At 32.1% G+C, this 24,583-nt stretch overlaps 1 protein-coding gene across 1 annotated transcript; it reads left to right on the top strand.

Moving 5' to 3' along the window:
* The first annotated feature begins 6,214 nt into the window (after nt 1-6,214).
* Nucleotides 6,215-12,269, top strand: LOC132717969 (uncharacterized). Its single transcript, XM_060701578.1, has 5 exons — nt 6,215-6,375; nt 8,195-8,310; nt 9,169-9,348; nt 9,771-9,911; nt 12,237-12,269. The coding sequence occupies exons 1-5, from the start codon at nt 6,366-6,368 to the stop codon at nt 12,267-12,269; spliced, it is 480 nt and encodes a 159-aa protein (XP_060557561.1). The 5' UTR covers nt 6,215-6,365.
* The last annotated feature ends 12,314 nt before the right edge of the window (nt 12,270-24,583 follow it).

The following is a 24,583-nucleotide window of genomic DNA, read 5'->3' as shown; positions in this document are numbered from 1 at the left end:
TCCAACTGCTATAAAACTATGAAAATGCTTAAATACTGAAGAAATTTGGCACATATATTAACTGAACCATAACCTCTTTAACAACATGCTCAATCTTAATTCAATTCTTGTTGCAACGGGGGACGTCTCAAAATCGCGAAAAATCACAATTTTGCATTGTTTTTGTCATCAAAACGGATTTCAAAGTGCTGAACCTTCTCAATGCAATGAGAAAGAGTAAAAAGCTTTTCAGCGTTAGTTACACGTCACTTTAAGATCGACCTGGGGACATTATTAGCCTGTCACATGTCCAAAACTTTCTTGGCGATGAGGGGGACTAGCGCCTCCTTCGCCCCCCCCCCAACACAAGGGGGCACATTCCCCTTCTGGCAACCCCCTGATAAAACATTTTGATGGGGGGGGGGGGGCGCTGAAAAAGTGGTCACTTTTTTAACAACAATGCTCAAACGAAAAAAGTGTTCCGGGCCTAAATAGGGCATTTTTACACTGTTTGGGGCATCAAAAAAGGGGAGGGGCAAAAAGCCATTCAAAACAGTCTATATGAGGGACAAGGTTAAGTCATATTGTTTTAAATCGGAGTTAACTCTTTTAAGCACTAAGGTAACGACATTTCATGCAAAGAGTACTGTATTACACACATCATACCCAGTCGGATTAAATCAGCTTATAATTTACTCTACATATTAGGATCTGACGACCAACGATAGGTTATTACCTTCTCGTGACCTTTCAAACAATTTATCACCGATGACCTTTCGCAATTTTAAAAGCAGATACGATTTTTAATTTTAGCCGCTGGAAAATCAATAATGAGTAGGTTATTTTCATGATTTCGAAAAATAGCAAGGCGTTGTCAATATACCCGACAGGTTAACTGGCAAAACAGTGCTGCCCATCAAAAACTGAGTCTGTGATTTCCATATTGTTTTGTTTGTTTTAATTTGCTTCCACAATATTTTTCTTGACAAATGTCAACAATTTGTTTGGCTTCCATAGACAACGATTTTTTTTATACTTCGTCTAATGCCTATCTGTAAATGACGAATTGAATGGCAAAAAAATGCTTTCTCGAGAAAATTGAGTAACAATGAAGTCGAAACAAATACGGTGGCTATCAGTCCTAAATGCAAGAAATAACTTAAATGTTGATCTGCATTTTAATCAGATTGGGTCATACAACTAACATATCGAATTTTATCATCAGTGAAGAGCCTTTCAAGTGTTTGTTTAGTTTTGATGGCTCAACTGAATTAAGAATAATTTGAAATAATTGGATTAATTTAATGTTAGGTCAATCCAATTTACACTAATATGCTAATTTGGACGCTTGTTTTTGTGTTTGTGACAGGATATAATGAGTGTCTCATCTAAATTCTGGAGCCTTTTGAATAGATTACGAAATTTGTTTTGTTATTGTAATAGCATGGATTTCAGCCTAACGAATACTTTACATTATTTGAAACTGTCAATTGTTGGCGTATGCTTTCTTATAGTATATACACTCAGAAGATATTCTATTGCTTGTAAGTATGCTTTTTTATTTTGACAGTTGCAATGTCACTATATCCATCATTTCTCATGTTATTCTTAATATATACAATGTCACAATCTGTGTTGACTATCGACCTCTTAATAATTTTTAAAAGGTTTAAATTACAGGCTCGCTCCGTGTTGTATGCTCATACTTAGTATATAGAGTTTTATTCTAACAATCTTTCATAACGTCTTAGTCATTTGATAAATACATAACATACATATCAATTTTTTTTCCAGGTTGTACGAAAAAAGGTTTGTTTTATTCTTTTACACTTTTACTTCTACTTTACACAAATATTTAATTAATATTCTCTGACTTACTAATTGTTAATAACAATCATTGTAATTATTTTACGGAAACTCATATTTGCTAAAAGAATGATGATATATGTATATGTTTTGTATAACACTTTAGTTACTGTTAGATATTTTGAAGGTGTTTTCCGCTTAACTTCCAACACTACATATGACTTTAATGCCTATTGAAATTGCGCACATGTTGTAACCTTGTTATTTACACTTATTTATTCAAATTCGAGTTGAAATAGGCCAGAGAACTCTTCCTTTTTTACAGTTATAAAAATCTATAATAGCCATAAATCAGAGCAAACCAATAAGGTACAGACAGAGATAAAAAAGTTTCTATCGGATTCACATTTTGAACCAGTGGTTGTCTCTTGCGATGAAGCAAATAAAGGAGATACCAAATGTCCAATTATAGTACTGTGCAGCAATGACTCAAGACTGAAGGATGACATCGACAATGCTTTGTCTAGGATTAAAGGTAAGCCTGCCTTAATGAATAATTGTTAAGTTCAATGAAATGAATTCCTGTCAGGCGGCTAAGACTAGATAAAAAATATAATCATTGTTTTTAATGAAAATGTTATGTTACTTGTTATTTATTTTAATTCCTCGTTCAATATTCGCTCCAAAGAATATGTTTCTTTCTAATCGATAGAAAATAAAATCTGGTGATACGAAAGTTTGCATATAGTATCTCTGACAATACTTGTAGGTAGATACATCTTTTCATCATGTGACAGCTTTTGTTTTCTATGTACTTTAGTATAAATATTTCTTTAAGGCATACATAGTATATCATGAGGAATGAACGTCAAAAAATAAGTCATTTTAAATTTCCACGTCAAAGATATTTCTGCTGTTTTATACATTCGTTTAATTTTTATTCCATAAAGCTATCAAATGGTATAATCATATTGTCATTTACTTAAAATGTCAAAAGGTACATTTTGCTGTTTTATAAATAGTTCAATTTTTATAATTGTTTGTAATAAAATTATTCATATTGTCATTTATTTAAACTGACATAAAACTTTACCTGTCCTAAAATGGTTAAAATCCCTTCAGATGCAGGCTCTTTATACGTTTCCATTAGATTGTTTGCATATTATTTAAGGGTAAATAAAAAATGACAACTCATGTAAAATCATTAATATATCTATCTCTAATATTTCAGATGTCCGACTGAAAACTATTATAGTGATTGCAATACATGTTAAACGTGAAGATTATGCTGAGTTTGGAACTTCCGGAAAGATATTGCATGGACTTGCAGACATTGTTTTGGATTGGGATGCACGCAGCTTGCCTTTATTTGACAACCAGGAAGCAATAAAAGACTTAGAAAGATTTTTAAAATCTCGACCAAAAAACCGAATGGATGTATAAATAGCAAAAAAGACACGAATAAGAACAGAGGCTTATTTATCTGTTTTAATGTGTCCTTTTTTTCTTGACTTTATTTGAATAATTATGTTATCTTAATTTTGCTGTATTCTTTATGAAATTAAACTTGAAAGAACTCCAATGACAAAGTTGGAATAACGGGACTGGAAATATTTTTTCAGGAATTTGTGTCCTTTTTGATGAACGTGTGCGAAATGACGGACACATGGAAAGCGATGTATTGGTTTAACTAAAATCAAGCTAACAATACTTTTAGATTAATGTTGAGCATATTTCATTTTTTTCTTTTGCAGATATTTCCATTTTAAATTTTTCACATCAGTAAGAATTTTAAATTTATTATTTTTGTTTGTTTTTTTATAATTTTTTAAAGTTATTGTATTGCCTCCAAAAAACGAAGTGCAAAAATATTAACAATGAATAAACAGTATTGAAAACTTTATAGCCTAACATAATATTATGTGTATCCTTCAAAAACATATAAAACAAAAAAACATGACCATCTATTGCCAAGCGACTGACAAGTGTCAAGAAAGTAGTGTACTTAATATTTTTTAATACCTGTGGAGCTGTTGTCATAATTCCTGTCTCTAGTTCAATCCTATTCAAGCATTAAAGAGATGTTGCGTGAAGAAAATTTGTTTTTCTGCACGACAACGCTCCCGACACAAAGAAGTTACTGTAATTAGTTTGTTTTAGAGAAATGAGTGACTGTTCCTAAACAGCCACGTTATTCTTCAGATTTGTCACCCTGTGACTTCTTCCCTTGTCCTCTACTGAATAAAGCAAATAAAGGGGTTTAAAGAGAAGATTGTAAACTATGTGCTCCTTATTAAATTTTTGACAATATCGCCTTACATATTGAACGACCCTCGTTCATGTACTTTGTCTTATATTTCTAATGATAAAAAGCGACTCTATGAAAGATCCTAAGTTTTTTACAGAGCTTGCATTGTGACTATAACACATTAAGACAAGGGGAGATCCATTTAAGGCAACAGGAACAAAAAGTTCAAAGGATCAAAATGTATAATAATACTGAACTGAAGAAATGGTCATATCTGTACGAAAGACTTGTGGTAACTGTCCACTTCTGACTTCTCTTTTGGACTAATCTCAGAAATAGTTTGAAATTTGAAATTTTAAGTCTCGCTACGAGTATGAACCTGATTTTATCTAACGAATCGTAACTCAGGATGAAACATGGGTCCATCACTTCGATCGATCAAAAAATAAAAACAACAGAGCATGCAGTTGAAGCACCCTGGTTCATTTTTTTGGATAGTCAGGGGTAAATCAAGATTGAATTTGACTATCTTAAGCAAGATAATACCATATATACGGTACGTACTATGCAGACGAATTGAGGTGATCGTACGTAAAAAAGGTAGGAACTGACTAAAGGTGTTCTGCTGCTGCACGATAATGTGCCGGCTCACACATCCCAAGTTGCGATGGCTGCTGCAATTGACTGTGGCCTTAAATTCTTCTTAATCCCCTATATGCTCAGGACTTGGCCCCTCTGACTTCTACCTGTTTCCGAAACTGAATACCATACTTCGTGGTAGACGTTTTGGAAGCACTGAAGGTGTCATGGAGGCGTTAAATGAGTTTTTTGAGGACCAAAATAGAGAGTTCTATTTTAAAGGGTTCAACAAATGGAGCACAGGTGGGCAAAGTGCGTTGATGTAGAGGGCGATTATATGGAAAAGTCAGACCATTAGTTGGGTTCTCTGACTACCGGAAGTAAATCGGGCCAAGAACTTTTTGATAAATCATCGTTAAGTGTGAAGTTTGAAATCTTAACACTATAAATTGTCACAAAAAGCGAGCCAATGTCGTACTACCGATCGCTTTGGAACTGCATACTTCAAACTTTACGCTTCAGATTTCAAACTTAACACTTTAATCTTTACACTGCAAACTTCAGACTTTACAAATCCAACTTCAGACTTCAAAATTTCTGATATACTTTACATTTGGTATAAAATGTAAAGTTTTAAGTGGGAAGTCACCACCTGTCTTTTGTTTATCTATGCCCAGTTTTTCCATCAAATTGTCAATCGGGGACTGAGTCATGTGAACGTTGCATTTGCCTTGTTGATCTTAAGTTTTAGATAAATTTTAACAAAGCCTCGCCCGATTATATACTTCCAATCCAGAAGGCAAACAAACCTAATTGTCTAGTTTGCGGGAATGTTGTGAAAAATGGCCCCCGCATTTTTCTTTTGGCTAAAGGACGTCTTCTTGCATCTCTCTCAATACCGAAAAGTTTTGACTCTTTCTGGTACAAGGTCAAATTAGTTAAGTATTAATGTCCCATCATGTTTGCTTTTTTGTGCCATGTATATGTCTATGGTATGCCGATAGCATAGGTAACAATGAACACCTAACTATCGTCGAGCGTTTATGATTCGCCCTTTAAAGATTGATTTATCAAGAATCTTAATGAACAACGAATGTTAAAAACTTTATTAACTCGCCATAACATTCCTGAACGACGGAGGCATAAAACGAAAAATACCGACGGATATAGCTATTCTATTGGTAACAGCTGTTCCACTCTGTACTGGAAAATGTTGGTGAATTTTGGGTAGATCCAATCTGAAAACATTAAAAAAAGAAGAAAATTCCAATCTTTACTAAATATTTTCAAGTCCGCTTTAAGGAAGATATTTTGATTTTGAAGACCAGAAACAAGACAAAGCCATTGGTTTCATCACATTTCGCACGTTTCTCGATTCGAAAGTTAAGTTTCCATCCAATGCTTCTACCATTTGAAATGACAATCATTTATTTACAATATAACCCATTTCGCCACGTATTTTACGTAACAAATACTCTATTACTACCTTTAATAATCTAGAAAGACGTATAAGAATATACACTTCTATTGCATTGCTATAAATGGTAACATACATTTACACTTCTTCACGGGTAAACGAGTATCACCCGATTTTCGCTCAGACCTAAGATGCATGTTAAGTGGGTCGTTAAGAATAGGTTTTTTTGGTTGATACTGTCAAATTTTATCATAAAATGTAATATTGAATGACGGTTTATCTGTTAAAGGTAACAAAGCCAGTACATGGAATAACCTTTATTGTTCAAACTACAAGATGGGTAGCTGTAAGTAAAGACTTTATCAAAGTTATTTTTATTATATTTATATTATCTTAAGATTTTCTTTATAAGAAATCAGCAATTATTAATATTTTCAGTATTTTCATCCAGGAATTTGTGAAAGGAACATGTTTTAATATCCTGTGTAAAATGTTTTACTTGTTATTCAAATACTTCTTAAAGAACGAGATGGATTCTATCTATGAAAATTTGAATATATATATATGTATATATATAGATGTACATAATATATTAAAGGTCATAAGATGTAAATATAAAACTAATTGTTGTGCACGTATTTTCCAGCCGAGATGAGCTATTATGCGTACATAACAATGGCACATTAGATGTTTTACAGAGCTACAGATTGTACTATTAGATAAATCTTATTTCCTGCTATCTTTTTGGTGGTATTTCTTCTTGAATAATACTTCATAACCTCTGTAAAGTTCCATTTTATCTAGTTCTTTCCAATATTTACTTGCATATCTACATATTGAGGACCATACACTGCTTGCTTTTCATTTGATGATAAGAGGAGTGATGCATTTTAGATTACATTAACACCGATGCATGAACACGTCAATGAATACTTCTAAATGTCTTTTTCATAAATAATTGTCGTATTTTACTCTAACTTTATTGAAGTTTGGTGTCGCCTCTACGGAGTATTGGTGACATATAGGAATCACTTCTCCATCATCTGTCTGACTGTCTGTCCGTCGGTCACAAAACTTGTCCGGACTACTCATAAACTACTTGTGCAATTTCATCAAAACTTTACAGGAATGATCAGTACCAAGTGTAGTTGTGCATATCGTCATTATATACCGGTTCAATGATTTTTGTCAGTTATGGGCCTTTAATATTTTCATTTTTTATTTTAAAAGTATGTCCGGACTACACACCTAGTACCACTTATGCAATTTCACTGAAACTTTACAGGATTGATCTGTAGCTCAAGTCCTTGCGCTTAATGCATGGGTTTTTCGGGTGAATGATTTTTGGTCGAGTTATAACCTTGAATAAAAAAGATGCTTTTTGTGTGTTGCCAGATACACAAAAACATGTCCAGACTACTTCTCAAAAACTAAAGGTGTATATCATACGATCTTTACAGGAATGATTAATACCAAGTCTAGTTGTGCATATTATCCGGTTTTTATGGTTCAATAAATTTTGTCAGGAGTAATGGCCCTTAAATTATTTTTTATTTAAAAGATTTTCCGTACTACACCTTTTTTACCACTTATCTTTAGATAAAATTTGTCCGGATTACTAATGCAATTTCAATGAACGTTTACAGGATTGACTGGTAGGTTAAGTACTTGTGCATAATACGAAAGTTTTTTGCTTGAATGCTTTTAGGCTGAGTAATTGCCCTTGAATAAAAGAGGTGTGTTTTGTGTTTTCAGCTACATAGAAGTTTGTCTGTACTACGCCTCAGAAACTACCGGCGCAATTTTATCAAAACTTTAGGGGAATGATCAATACAATGTCAAGTTGTCCATATCATCAACATTTTTGGTTCATTGATTTTTATCAGAGCTTTTGCCCTTTCATGACATTAATTTTGAAATATGTACGGACTACTCGTGTTATTCCACTTATGCAATTTTAATGAAACTTTACAGGATTGATTGGTAGCTCAAATTATTGTGCATATTACACAGGTTTATAGGTTGAATGATTCTTGCCGAGTTATGGTTATCATGATGCATGCGACAGATGTGATCACTGATCTTTTTTATAATCATACAGTGAAAAGATAAGTTGTCGATAACTTGTGTCATAAATAATACTACTTTATTTTCTTAATAAATAGATTTTTCTAAACCTCCGCCGAGGAAGGAAAATCCACCACCCACACCAAGACAGGAACTATTACTCACAAAACCATGGCGCGCTCATAAGATACTTTCAGATGGCTGGACTGAGAAGGTGATTTTCTTTTTCTTAATTTACAATCATTGTGTAATTTTTAGCCCAATTTTTGTGAACAGCATTGCAGCGCTCTTCAATGTTTCAGACATTTTACCAATTAAAATGATTTATTCTAAAATAAACGGATAAGGGAATTGTCTTAAAATTTACACATAAGTTATCAGTCAATAGATCTTTATCAAATGGTAGACAAATCCAGATAAGCTTTTATTGGACCTGCCGTGTCAAAAAACCTTAGCGGAGTTCCTTTAAAGATAGTCATATTTATAAAATACATTTCTGTTGCTTAGAATATTATATTAATATGACGAATAATTGACTTACTTGTATCTTAATACGCTTTCATACTTAGTGCTTGATCTCGAACATTAGTTTAAAATTAAATTTGTTAACACGTTTTGTTTCATACTGACTGAAAGGATATTATTATCGTATACTTTTATTCATACTGTCACATTTGTCGTTACATTATATAGTTCGTCATAGTCGTAATAGACTTAAATGTCATATAGAGCATTATACAGAGTATGTTACAGACAATAATAAAATAATCTGAAAATTATATAAATGTTTGATATCCTAAAGTTTTGAACACAGTATATGTTCGGACCTATCAAGAGAATGTCTGGTTTGTCTTCTCGTTCAGAGCATGGAATAGGTAAGTGGTATAATGCAAATCACAATTTGATTCTTGTAGTCTCGGATTCTTAACTTTAGTAGGTTTTTAAAATAGCGTTTGTAGCTATCATTAACTATTTTATAATTAAAAAAAAGAAGGTGTCGACAACTAATTTTTTATAATAATTTCTTTTTTGAACACTGAGTATTAATCATTTAAAATATATTTATATACAGGTGCAAAAAGATCTTCTTGATGACATAGCTAACAAACTCAAAGAAAATATAAATATCATATTTATTGGTCCGGTGGCATGCGGGAAATCAAGTCTAATTAATTCGTTTTTTACAACTATATTAAATCGTATTACCAGTAAGGCTTCAGCTTGTCGAGATCTGACTTCACATACGTTGCGTGTAAGTAGTCTTACAATTGTGCAAGTACGTATTCAATATTGATAAAATAAGACATACACAAACATTTTCCATTCCTTTATATCATTTGAAATTAAACAATTACTTGCATTTATTGAATTAGATGTAAATCTGTATATTTGTAACTTTATAACTTTATTAAATATCATTTAAATGGATTATATAATCAAAAAGTAATTATTCTTTATTACGTTAACAACTATAGCTTTTATGAAAGCCAGTCTGTGAAAATGAATTCGTGTGTACATTGTACAAGAAATAGAATTCATTAGAATTGATTTCCAATTTTTCATTTAACATGAACGTTTGTTAAAAATAAAGCTTCATTAGTATTAATGAAAGACAAGTTGTTCAAATGATTTTGAAAATATTATGCCACTGTTATCTTGTATTTTTTCTAATAGCTTCATCAGATAAGAGGATTGAGCAAGCTTGAAAAAATAACGTTCTATGACACCATGGGACTAGAGGAAGCAGATGAGAAGGGCTTACGAACGAAACATGCAAAGCCGATTGTTAAAGGAGAAATACAGCCAGGCACAAAGGTATGTAATATCAATCTGTAACTCACAATCATTTAGGCTTTTAAGTAATTACCTGCATTGAACGAGTTAGCATTTAATTTAACAAAATAGGGAAAACATAATCCCATAATAATGCTTAACACGACAAACTTGTAAATGTTGCAGGCTCAGTTTTTATTGAGCATGTTCATGGACAGTAGTAGGTATTTGCATGCTACCGTCCACACCCCGTAGTAACTGCTTTAGCAAAGCACAACATTGGGTAACACAATGACAGCGTCAAAGACACACAATGTTAGATATTTTAGATTGCAAAAATAAGTTATTTCAAATTCAGTAGTGTAGTGATTGCCGCTGATCTAACCTTATATTTCATTTTTGAAAGCTGCCGTAAGAAATAAACTGATAATGATAATTCTTAATGAAACAATTAAATAATATGAAAACTAAATCATCATCTTTTAATGCAATTTACAAGAAGTAGCAAATCTGCCTCGTGCAATGGTAGACATATTACAATATAATTTTAAATCACATGTGTGGTTTATCATATTGACAAATAAAAAGACAATAGTTGCAGTATGTCCATCTGAGTGTGCATGTAAATGATGTGTGTATAGAACAAATTCAAAATAACTTTAGATTTTGCATAACTCATTTTATTTTTAAAGTCCAGGACCTGTGTATAATCAATAACTGACGTGATTCAAAGATAAATCTATAATGTAATGTAAATGTTTAAATGATTCCGGCAATAATAAGCATAATGTCACTTTAAGCATGACAGATATTTCAAAATGTAGTGTTCATTTATATATCATAGAATCAATGTATGGACTCGAACGAAATACAATAGGTTAAAAAAGTAAATCACTTTGATTTATGTCACAAAATGTAAAGTAAAAGGTAAGGATTGCCCATGAAACATAAATTGCTGATTTTCAAGGGGATATTATTAGTATACGCACTTAATTGCATTTACCCACATAAAAAAATGATAAAAATAGGAACTATGTTTACAAAAATATTAATTACAATTTGGAAGTAACTATATCAAAATTTCTGTTTCATTATGTAAATGTATTTTATGAAATCTAGAATTATATATTTAAACAAATAATGATAGGTATTTTTTATGATTGACGACTTAGGAATGAAAGGTCTGAATTATCTAATATTAGTAACGTTTCAAAAATTACTAATTCAAATTGAAAATCATAGGAAATTTGACCGACATTATTGACGAAGTTTAACAAAACTTGCCAACAAAGCTCGTCTACACAAAACAATACGAATTTACTTAAATAAATGATGGCAAAAGTTAGATTTCTATCTTTCTTTCTTTTTCATTTATCCTAAACCATATATTGGAAGAATAAACAAAACATGAATACATTTGAAATACGCAAATATACAAAGTGACAAATAAAAAACTATTTTTGTTTAAACAAATATAGCAAATCATTGATCTTGAACGCCATGTTTATGTACAGTAGGAAAATACAAGGATTTGTTTCCGGAAATCACTTCGTAAGTGTTAAACTTTTGATACATATAAAACAGCCATGAAAGTAGCTACAGAAATTTAATAAACGGACACAGGCGAGAAAGAAACTATGAAAGGTTTAAAAGGTTAATAAAATCACTGTGCCATTTATGAGCAGTTGATGGCGTAAAACACTGACATACTATGACAGAACATGTTGGCACAATTACATTTCATTACATTATATATCAAAGTTGTATGGCATAAATAGCAGTCAGTGAAATCTATTTGTTAGAATATATAAAGTAGAACAAATAGGTCTTCATTGCATTGTTTTACAAATATATGCTGATTTTGATGAACAGAAGCAAAACAAAAACACATAAAGCAACTATTTATTCCAATCATCAAAGTAAATCATGTGTATTTAGGATCAATGATGAAAGATACGTGTTAATTAATACCCACTTTGAGTTTGCATGTATTTGAATATTTAAGAAAACATTTTAACACATAGTCAGTTATATCAAAATTGAGGCATAGTGCAGACTCAACAACACAATATATACATTAAACAAATTTAAACTGACATTCATCTTTACTAATTAAAAATTGAAAGGGATACAGAACAATTGAACATGACTAGTAGATGACCAAAATTGAATTTGAAGCTATTAGTGAAATATGAAGGTAAATTTGACACTTTCCGTAGCAAAAGACAATGTCTATGCATTTCATTTTCTCTCTACCTGATTATTAGTATGCCCGACTGATTTTCTATTTTATCCAAGGGTTGATTTAGTATCGTTTATTTGTTGATAATGTATCTAAATTTCTACAATTAATACTTTAACTTACAGGGTTTTCTTCCTCACAAATGGTTGACTAGTTAAAGAATAGTAACTTTCAAAAATTCGTAAACTAACTCTAGTATCTTGACTCTCACTCTTGGAATCTCACTCTTGAATGCCCTTAGAAAATCTTGTACCAGTATTTATAGTAAATACCTTATCTCTCTATATATGGAGGTAACTTTATTGTTACTTGACAAATTGAAGCCTTCTATATTTATAACGACAAGTGTTGACCAAGTTACCATACCAGAAACAAACAGACTGATTCCTAGATAATTATGATGGTAACCGATAATCGAGTTACCTAAGCACAAAAATTGCAGGCCACTTGTGCAGAATTTATGAAGGTAACCGTTGACCATACCATACTAAAATCATACAGACTGATACACAATCTAGTCCCAACATATGTAAAGTAATAAATAATGACAACAAATGAGGTCTCAATTCTCATACAATCTCAATTATGAAATCAAACCATAACCAGGTACATCGCTAATACTACAACAGTATATAGTATCTTGTAGAATAATCTTTAGTTGTCAAAGGATACCTTCCTCACATAAAACGATCTTTGGTGCCTGTCAGATTCAAACCAATAGAGGTGAGGGGCAAAGGGTTTGCATACAAAGACTTTACTACTTGGTCACAAACGCGTTTTCGTATTATACGAGGGTTGTCCCAATATTCTGTGACAAGATTGTTTAAAAGCTAAATATAAAAGGTACGGATTTGATATTTCAATATGTTATAAACCCATATAATTGAAACATTTTCACAAATTTACATAGAAAACTATCGGCAAACAACAAAAATATGCCATAAACACCATGGCAACTTACTGAATCCCGGCGCACGCCAAACGTCAAAGACGACGTTAAATCTATATCAGGCGCCTTTCTCAAATACTCTCATTGGCTTTCAACGCAATAATGGTTCCCATGAATCGTCAAATACAGACATAAATCATGTGGTTGTTAATGTATGTTGCATTGTTTGAATGGCATAGATTAATTTTTGCTATACGCGAACTTCCGGTCTCCTTGCACCTGCTTTTAGCTATACGAAATAGGCGACGAAGATCGGTCTTCCTATCCGTGTTTTCCTTATTTTCGCTTTTTGTAGCGCAAAAATCTGGTTCCATTCATGCCTTTAGTAAACAAATGCTCAGGATATGTTGCTAAACTGTTCTATTTGGTATATTTGTTAAAAATCGTAACATGTGTCATCTCAAAATAGTCATGATACCTGATTGACCTGTTCACTGCGCCGCAAATTCTTAGAACGTCGTCATTTTAACATTCCTATTTTATACGAGATATTTTCATTTATTCGTCACTTTTTTGTTATTTAATTTATTTGACTAAAATTTTCTGAGATGATGTAAACATAGCAGCAGAGGAAGTCACGTGACATTGTGCAGACACATCATCAGATATTTGAAATATACGTAATTAATTTTAGCCTATTCATAACAAAATGCAAATTATTTGACGTGCGCCGGCAACTCAACCTTATGTCGTTAATACTGAAAAATTCTAAGTAACTCGAGTGAATATTTTGTAAATGATTTGTTGTAATGTTAAATAATAAAGTTAACGGTTATATGTGTGAATTATTTTCAATTGGCGTTAAAAATGAATCGTCTATAAAATTTGTCACGGACTTTTGGGACAACCCTCGTATATTAATTTATTGAAACACTATTTATATGAAATACGAGAAGAAGAATATTTGATGTTAATCATAAAGTGAATGAAATTGTTTACGAAGGTCGTGTTAACAATGAAAATCTTAATGATACAATGAATTTTTATGTAACAAATATATGTAAAAACAAAAATATATTCAAGCTTTTTTTTCTAGAATATATCGACCCTCCTTTAAAACTGACGAGATAAATGTCATTTATTATCCATCTTTAAGAAGTTCTAAAGTTTAAGCTTTATTGTTCTTTTACGTTTAACATATTAAGCTCTTTCAAATTTGAATATTCTTAATGTGTCAAAAATGAAAACAAGGATCTGTTTCAACATTGTATCGTATACGTACTGGATGGTGAAAATATTCAAAATGGACTCAAAGAAGACCTGACTGAAAAGATAGGACAGATAAAAGAACATATTAAGGACCTGTCATCAGGTAAACATATTTGGACAATCTTGTTCCTAAAATTGTGTATAACACAGTATTTTCTTTCAGCAGTTCTGTTATGCATATCAAGAACAGTCTTTAAGCTTCTAAATTATATCGTTTCCAGATTTTTGTACCATTTTTGGCCAAATAATTTGTGTGCAAACTTTCAGATCATTCGCTCACTCATTGCTTCGAATACATTTATACAATAAAAGAAATAAAGTACAACTCTTACAATATGATAACCAACAAGTGGATGTCTAAAATGTCTTAAATACTTACATATGTAACCAAATAAAATGAAAATGAATAAGGAGAGAAAAGTTTGGTGGAGCTGCATGTTGATATTGTTATGAATTAACTATGCTGTTTATGGATTTATTTCAGGTCCAAATCGAGTTGTTATTGTAACACATATAGATAATGTGTGCCCAGAAATTAAAGACGACCTTACGAAAGTTTTCAAAAGCGCAGCGGTTTATGAAGTGATTAAAAAAGCGCATAATGTAACTGGAGTTACAATTGGTAATATCTTCCCAGTAAAAAACTATACTGAAGAACAGGATTCCGTTGAATACGTGAATATACTTTTATTGCTGGCCTTGCAAAGAATTGTCGATTTTTCTATCGATGCAATTGAGAGGTCCAAAAATGACAATTATTCCACAAAAGGTTCTAAATCTATGGATTGAATACATTGAAGCGGCTGCTTTAAGTCATGGAACATTAAGCAGTATTTGATAATATTAGTGCACCCATAAACAATAAAAAAATAAAGAAATAAATTTAAAAGTTATAGATTTATTAGCTCAATTGTTTTCTTATTAAGAATAAAATACAAAAAGCCGATAAAGTAAAGCATCATGTTGTCGCATATCATATTTCAATTTCTGTTAAAACTACGTTTAATTTGACCATGACGTCTGCCTCCCAAAACAAGGAATGGTAGGTACAAGCTCCGATAGAATCATGACAATGTACCTAGTACAACACCAGTCATGTTCCCAAGAATGGTCGGTAGAGTAGTTCTTACAACCGAGCTGAAATAATAACGCATAACCTAAATTGATCTGATAACAACGAAATGAGTCTATTCCCCTTGTCAACAAAATGTTGCCTGAAATGGACCATCAACAGGTTAAAACTCAAATTTGTGTTTTTTGTTATTAACATTTCCAAGGCGTTGTCTTTTCCCTTTTTCTTCTTCTTTTGCTATTGCATGTCAATATATACGTATGTTATTTATCGGAGCCAAAATGTTTGATCACAAATTTTCCCGCTTCCTCCCCTCCCCCTCTCCTCTCCATCTATTATTCTCTCCTCCCTCATTCTTATAAGGTATGATCAAAACGTTCTCGACCCGATATACTTCTAGCCACTACACTGATATTTTCACACGATACGTCGATACCGATATCTTGTTGAAGATTACAGACCGAGTTACATGAGGGTTTACACAGATTAAGTAACATAAAACACATTTTGATCAGTTGAGGGTGTGTGTCATTTAGACCAAATGGACAAAGTTAAAATCAAAGCCGTAATTAAGTACCTCTGTAAGAACGGGTTGTCCCCCAAGAAAATCCATGAAGACTTCATGGATACATTTGGGAAGGTGTCCCCATCCTATAGCACTTTGAAAGAATGGGCTGCTGAATTTAAGAGGGACAGGGAGAGCATTGAAGATGATGAGCGGTCTGGGCGGCCAAAAGAGGCCTCCTCACATGAAAGAATCCAAAGTCCCTGTCGGATTTCGAGGGGCAAGTGGTTTGAAGTAAACGACGTTAACCATTCGGCCACAAAAATTAAGATTAGTAGCGCCTTATTTAAATAAGTAGTAAGTGAAGTCATGGGGGCAGTTAACTCGTTTAAATTATTCAAAAAATGTCTTAAAAGACACGTTCGTTTAAAACGAGCATGACCATGGACGGTTTCATAGTAGGTCCTTTGGAATGTAGACTGTCAGTTACGAAACTGGTTTATACTACGCAAATTTCAAAATTTCTAAAGATTTTCTCGACATATTTAAATTATTGATTTCGTATGCTTAGATTGTCTACACGTTTTCGATTTGCAATAATTGTGTTGTTGTTCTCAAAGGAAATTGTCTTCGTTACGACGGAGAACTATTTTCAAGACATGCAAGTTAAAAATAATGCATTAGCGTGTTTTGGTCACGTGACCAAATATGTTAACTGAATGAAATTACCGTCTGGTCTAGTTCATCAGAGAATTCACTTTTGGTTAATCTTTTATTGAAATTCAAATATCTTCATAAGTATATTACATTTTATATACGCAGTGGTATGTTTAAACTTTGTATACGCCCGAATATTGTTATGCCCCTGTTAGAAAGTCAGTCAGTACGTCCGTCCGTTTATTACCACATTTGTGCCCCGTCTTTATCTTTTGAACAGGTTTGAACTTCCTCAGTTCATGGTTAAGATCACATTTAGTCAGAATGTATTGATTTCAAAATTTCGTGTCCCCTGTATATCTGTTAAACCGATAAAAGGAAATCAAAACCTTATGACAAAAATATTTATATCAATAGAGTGATGTGCAGAACGCAGGTTTGCACTTTCATTGGTCAGTGTCAAAGCCACACTGAATCAGTAAAACTCCTTAAAAAGTATGATAAAATTAAAAAATATAATTATCATTTGTTCTAAATGATACATATAAAATATTAAATAATAAAGGCAGGTCTTCAATCGTTCCTACTTTTTCCTACTTTTTATAATCTTCCTACTTTTTCCTATTTTTTACCAAAACCTCCTACTACTCATACTTTTTGCGTGAAGAAATTAAAATAGATAAAAAATTTAATAAAATGGAATAAACAGAAAACAAGATATGTCCTAAGAAACAGACAATTGTCCCCCAAGTAGGGCCTGGTAGAGGAATCATGATCTTTGACTCACAACAAAGACATGATTACAATAAGAGGAGTGTTACAAGAATATAGAAAAAATAACAAATACTTGCTCATATTCTCAGTTTGCCAAATCAATCGTGGAATGACAGCATTGTTGACCGGGCATTCGTGTAATTTTATAAACATTCATATTATAACTTGACCTTTGAGCTGGGGACCTGATTCTGCATGTGACATATTTTCGTTATGTTGAATACATTTATGCATATAATTTTTTTCAATCCATCCAGAAATTGTTGATGGAGCACGAACATCATTTTAAAAAAAATCTCCTTTGAAGGGTGTGACATGTACCTTTAAAGTATAAACCTTGATTTTGCTCACAACACATCATGCCAATGTGATTTATATGTTATACAAAATTACTTTAAAATCTTTCCAAAACTGACAAAAAAATGGACAGGACACAAAGTTGAAATGGATGCTGCAAAAACTATTATGCCTCCCAATACTGGTGGACATTTAAATAAAATAATATATTTAAAGATAAGATCGTAATGCTGTCAAACTGAAAATTTGAGTGCAGCAAATGGTCATACATTTCACCTGCAGAAACTTTGCAAGTGACAAACTTTCTTTAATGGTGAGAACAACCACCAATCCAGGAAAGCATTTTGAACATGAAAAGTACATTACTTATTATGGTCCATTCATGTAAAATAGTTCCTATTATTTTTACTTTTTTACTGAATATATTCCTACTTTTTCCTACTTTGCTATGAAACTTTCCTATTTTTTCTAACTATTTTGATTCAGGCCAGTTGAAAGCCTCTAAAGGCAATATTAAATCAAAACATTTGACATGAAAAAAGGGATGTTTTGAGTACCGATAGTTGTTAATTTTGACAATACTGCCTATGTCTTGCTCTAATGGAAGTGCTGATCTTGGTTTATCGGCTGATATGAAATGGTTGTATCTGTTTTACTGTATATTTGCACAAAATGTATGTTCAAAAGAAGAAATACCAATATAATAAGTCACAATGACTTCCACAACCTTCTTGAAAGGCTGATTTTTAAAGGCTATCAAATAAAGGTAGGTGGCTGGAACATTTTACCATATGCCACAAAATATGTAAAATGTAAAAGCTTAGATACTTGGCATTAAGCAACACCTTCTTGACTTCTACAAAATCATATAAATCATGCTCCTTGGGTCAATATTGGCCCTGCCCCAGGTGTCACTTAGAAAAGAAAACTTGTGAACAGATATCATCCTTATTAAAGTAACAATGCCCATATCTAAGTTACCTTTCACTTCAGTGTTGTCATATTATTCCGCTCCTTTGGGATCATTGAGTTGAGTACTTTTAAGTGTTGAGAATTGAGTACCGCACAAGCCGGTGTTAGGGGGCGTGAGGGATGTTGCATCTTTTCATTATCCCTCATGTACAGACTCAATCAAACCGAGTCTGCAATTTTCACTGAAGTGGGGATTGCGTTTATTGAACGCCGCCTTTCCTTGTTGATCCTTTCCTTGTTTATTATATTTCATGTAATTTTGCTGTTTTAAGCTTCCAAGGGATCACTTTTTCCTAGATATTTATATATCACAACAGCAAGTGTTGTGTGAAAGCCGTACAAAGTTGCCCAGTACCTCACAGTGTCGTCTAGTGTTGTTAAATTTTCTGGTCCTTTGGGATCATTGAGTTCAGCACTTTAAAATTGTTGAGAATTGAGTACCGCGCAAGCTGGTGCTAGGGGGCGCGAGGGATATTGCATCTTTTCATTATCCCTCATGTACGGACTCAATCAAACCGAGTCTGCAATTTCTATGTAATTTTGCTGTTTTAAATGCTTCAAATGGATCACTTTTTTCCAGATATTTGTTAATTATTATTCTAGGAAAAGTCGGGGCATTTTATTTTTTTCGCTTTGGCTGCGGAAACACGTTTCCTTCTGTTTCTAGATTAAGTAAAAAAATAGAGAAAAACAGAATCCCTAAAGACAGTCCAACACAACAAAATTGAAATTGTTGCAGGCTTTGTTAAGCATTGGTCTTGCGGCTTGTTTCTGACAAAGAAAGATACACAATCGAAATGTAATGTACAACTTTATCTTTTCGTTAATCGTTTAGTTGCTTAACCTTAAAGCATTTTTTTTTCAATAATAACCATGAGGAACCATGTGGGACATACAATTTTAGATACATGTAGCAAATTGTGTAAAGCATAATAAATGGATATGATGCAAATACAGTTTAAGATATATTATATCATTGATATATGTATTTCTATGAATAGCTAATTGTTTTTTACAAGCTGTCAATTTGGCCATAAGTTGGTTTTCTTTCCTTGCACTAATTGTTTCACTAATCTATTTATTTCTAATTTGACCAGTTTAATATATTGGTATCAATATTTATCATAGTCAATGATACATATATACATACTCCTTCATATAACATTAAGAGTTGTTTACTGTTCATTATCTTTTTCTTTGATAAATGTTATTATTTCTTCTTTTTGTGCTATTATTTTTCTCTTTATTTTCCGTTTTGTAGAACCAATCAGTTATCAAACCCAGTTGTCTGTTTCTTTTCTTGTCTTGCGATTTTAAAGCTCTATCAGAATCACCAGGCTCCGAATAATCATCCACCTTTATATGCAAGGTAATTAAAGCAACTCGGCCCATGTCTTCACCTGAAATGTTACGTAACATATATTAAAGGTATTTCAATTGTGCTTAACATGGTATACAATTGAAGTAAAATTGGTAAATTCGTATCTTATCGTTAAACAAAGTAAATAATCAACGAGTTTTATTATTGGACAAGAATCTAGATAAAAAAAAGAAACTGCTTAACGTATTAGATCACAGACAAAGTCCGAAGAGTCTGCCAACAGCATGATATTATCATGTCTTTAGTTGCTTTAATTAAAAAAGCCAACTTAAAGGTTACGACATTCCTGTGAAAAGTAAAACAACATACGTTGTACTTTTCAAGAGAGTTATCAATATCCGTTAATAATCTGCTATCATTTAAACAAACAACTATCAACGGGTAGGAGTTGTACTCATTCTGATGATCCTCATTAATTGTGTGGACATTAATGTCAGATTCACAAAGAAAGCCACTCAATTTGGAAACGAACTCCTTAGAAATATCCGTTCTAGCGGTGTCTAGTAAAGCGACGTTATCTGAAATAATATCAAATGTTGATAAACATAATTATAATGGAAGATTAAATGAACATTAAATTTGCTTTGCACATATATAAATGATGTAATTTTGAAGCATTAATGAAATTGTCGTATATAATATTTTAGTATTACAAAGAGACAGTTATATTTCTTCAATATAATATTATTCAAAATTTTCTATCATCTAGTTCAATAAACACTTCAAGTGAAATAAAACGTATACTAACGTTGTGGCTTTCTCTTGTTTCCACATACACATAAGTTCTAAAATAAACAAAAACTGTAATATGTGTTTTTACTCATTAAATAAAAAACAGGCAGTTAGGTATAGTTTGCCGATAGTAAAATTTACACACACAGCAATGGAAATAAAGAATAATGTCAGTTTAGGATAATGTTAGTTTTAATTTAGCACATTATACATAGCAGATTGCTGATAACACTAGAAAATACGTGTACCATTGTTCACTTAGTGATAGTAATCTGTATATATATTTTATAGGCACTTCTTATGCACGTTGTTACTTTTGAGTATTACTTTCTATTTCAATTGGGTAAAATCAGTAAAGCCTTTTTATTGCTCCTGTGTTCAATATATCGTCGTAAGTATGTTCATGTTTAAATTCAGTTAGTAATAGAAAGAGCACCGAAAAACGGGGCTATCTAATTTGTGCCCCCGAGTATAAATCAGATTGCCGAGTGTTTGGGTGTTCTTTCTCTTTTTTATCATAGTCAAACATAAAAACAAGTTCCATAATGTCACAATATGAAACCCAAGAAAAAAGTAACAAATGAACGAGCATCTGAATATGATATTTCTCTCGCTATCCCTTTCTCTGTCGTTACAATATGTTAACCCCAGACAAAATGAACCAATCATTGGACATGCTCTGGAGTGCGGGTAACTATGATACAATTTAAATTTATAGTTCGGTATTCAAACAATAATGTTCATAAATCATGTAAATCAATGTCTTACCATTGCTTTCAAATTTTTATATCTTTCCACTGTCTATATTCACCAGGAATGAAGCTGGAGAGATCTTTGTTTAGAGTATTTTCTTGATTTCTTTAATTCATCCAGAAATTCCTTGTCAATTGCTTTTCCAGAATAACATTCAATATAAGCCATTAGTCTGAGGCATTTACTTTCCATTTTACAACAAGTTACTATTTTATCTTCTTCTTCTTGCGAAATAGACGGGGACAGTGCGGCATCTGTATTAAATATTAGACAGCTCTTATAATTTGACAAATCTAAAAGATATTGCTTGAGCTGCAAGTTTTCTTCTTCCGATAGCTCTACATTTTTGCACGCAAATTTACATTTAGCACAGTCATTTTTCATTTCGTAGTATTTTGTAACTGTTTCATTCTGAACGTTACAAGTACAAATTTCTTCCCCTTCATCGTCAGTTGCCTTTAGAACTGCATCGTCAAATATTCGTCCTAAAATACAAGCACACCGGTATTTATCCTGATCATACCGGAACATGACTGTCGACTTATTAGCTTTAACATGTTTAAGTTTGTTAATTACGTTGCTCATATTTGTCTTCTGTATTCATTTCATATATTATTCCCATAAAATATATATAACAGTTATTTTACAGCAACTAGACGTTGAAATACATGTGCTAATAATTATATCTGAATGTATTGACTTTTTTATCAAAACTTATCTAATACACTCAGTAGTATGGTCGTATTTAGTTTTCTTGTACATTGAGTGGCCAATCTTATCTCACTTAAACAAATCATTTCGTCAATAATCAGTTTTATACTCCGAGGAGTACAAAATAGAGATATAAAATATCATTGATGCTTTAATTTTGTCAACCAAAATAACATATCGCAAGTCAGGCGGACAAGGTTAGAGCACTTACTTTTCGCGGGAACCACTGTGATTACAATACATATAAATTCTGAAAGCCGGTCAGCGCAGACTCACTTTGATTGAGTTAATAAAAGAAAGTAATTAACAGATGCACCCTTTTCCAAGCCTTTATCATCCGCAAAACAATATTCAATCCACTACATTAGTGTTAAACTTTCAAAGATCTAATGTAAACTTAAGAAATACAAATGTATATTGCTGCGCTTTTTGATGTCTGTCTGTCGGTAAAATATTTCAAGCCATAAAGTCATATCCAATCTCTGTTAAAGTACATGCATATATTTTAGGGGGTAATATGCTGTCATTTCTTTCTGTTTTGAAGAAAAGATTACTAGTTCTATATAAGAGTAATATGTACAGTAAAAATTCACATCTTCAAAAAGGGCCAGTATTTAACACCACACACCACAAGAACTCATCTCTGTGCAACTCTTCCGACATATATATATCAGCTTTGCACAATGTCTCTGTTAATTTATAAAAGAAAAGCCTATTATTATTGGAGTATAACCTAGTTTTCGACACATCAAATGGCGAAATTACTTGACTGGTGGTCATGGTCGTTACATGGCACGATTCATTGAAAGAGCTCAATCAAACCGATCCTACTCTAGTTTTTGAACGTTTCTTTATAGATTCCTTTTCTCTCTGTTTTACAGTCTATACTACAAACATTATGAATCAGACCTTGAAACCTCTACACATAATTGTGTTTAAAAGTATTTTCAGATTTCTTTCATCTGATAGTAAGTAAATATATATTCTTGTCCTGCCACTGATTTCTATAATTGTAGTGTTGGGAAATGAATGCCGCTTAAGCTAGTGCCAGAGAAACAAGCACATGTTGCATTTTTCAATACCCTGGTGAAGCAGGATCTACTTTTAACAACTTCTTGAAGTTTCACACTTTGAGGGTATCAACTAATTATATGTATTACAAGGCATAAAGTGCCTTCATTAGTTATTAAATATCTTGCTTTGAATTCTGTTAAAATTCAGGAAATGAACACGTTATTAAAAAATGATTATATCAGTCTTAAGCTATGAAATCAGCTCTTCAGTTTAGATAAATAGAAATAAATGAAGTAAAATTAAAAGGTACATTATAGTTATTAAAATACAGTGCTTTCATATTACTTTGTATTTGATAACTGAAGCAATTAAAATATAACTATATATTTACAATTAATGTATTCAATTGCCCGGCTGTAGTGTGTATATCATTTTGATAACTTGAACACATACATGTACATATAAAGCAAAATAGTTTAGAATTTTTTTGTCCAGTATTGATTAAAAATTTAGAAATTTAGCAAACAAAGTATGTAACTTGTAAGCTATTATATGACAAAGATGCTGTTTCATAAGATCATACATGCAACAATTCTAAATTCAAAATAAGACACCAAATTTTACTTTTTAATCAGACTTATATTAGAATTAGAATAAACATTTTAACATTGAGCGGTTTTACATCGTATTACATTATTCATTTTCTTCTTTTTTCATAGTCTCAATCCGTGAAATCTATAGGGGTAGTATGATCATTGCTGTTATCTTGGTAATGGGCCTGTCTGTTATTCGTATTATATACAAACTGACTACAGGATGTGCAAATGGAATAGTTTAAAGCTTACTATTTGCCCCTTAATTGAAGTTGTAAACATACAATTATATCGTATTAGGCGATGTAACTCTAAACATTCGTATAAATAGACAATAAGGAATAACCCCCCTCCATTAGCGGGTAGGAATACGAAAATAAGTAATTTTCGTTAAAGTGTCAGGCAATATCATATGAGTGACCTGTTTAATTATTATAAACATTATTCCTTACTAAATGAAAATTTTACAAGACAATTAGAAAAAGATAAAAAATTGACTGAAGGTCAAATCGGCTTAATGAGAATAACAATAATATTTGAACACTTAAAAATCAGAAAGAGCATCGAAACACGATGATATCTGATATTTACGAGGGGGCGTAGCCCCCGAGTATTTAACAGATTGCCGAGTGTTTGATGTTATTTTTCTTTTGTATCATAGTCAAATATAAAAACACGTTCCCTGTTGTCACAATATGAAACCCCAGAAAAAAGGAACCAAACAACGAGCAACTGAATATGATATTTCTATTGATTTCACTTTCTCTACCGTCACAATAAGTAAACCCCAGCAAAAATGAACCAATCAATTGGCATTCTCTGAAGTGCGGGTAACTAATACCTGCACGCAGTT

Source organism: Ruditapes philippinarum, unplaced genomic scaffold, assembly GCF_026571515.1.
Source record: "Ruditapes philippinarum isolate M1 unplaced genomic scaffold, ASM2657151v2 ctg1498_1_1_1_1, whole genome shotgun sequence".
In the NCBI taxonomy this organism is placed as follows: Eukaryota; Metazoa; Mollusca; class Bivalvia; order Venerida; family Veneridae; genus Ruditapes; species Ruditapes philippinarum.
The sequence above is the reverse complement of the archived record's forward strand: the minus strand, read 5'-3'. Positions and strand labels throughout refer to the sequence as shown.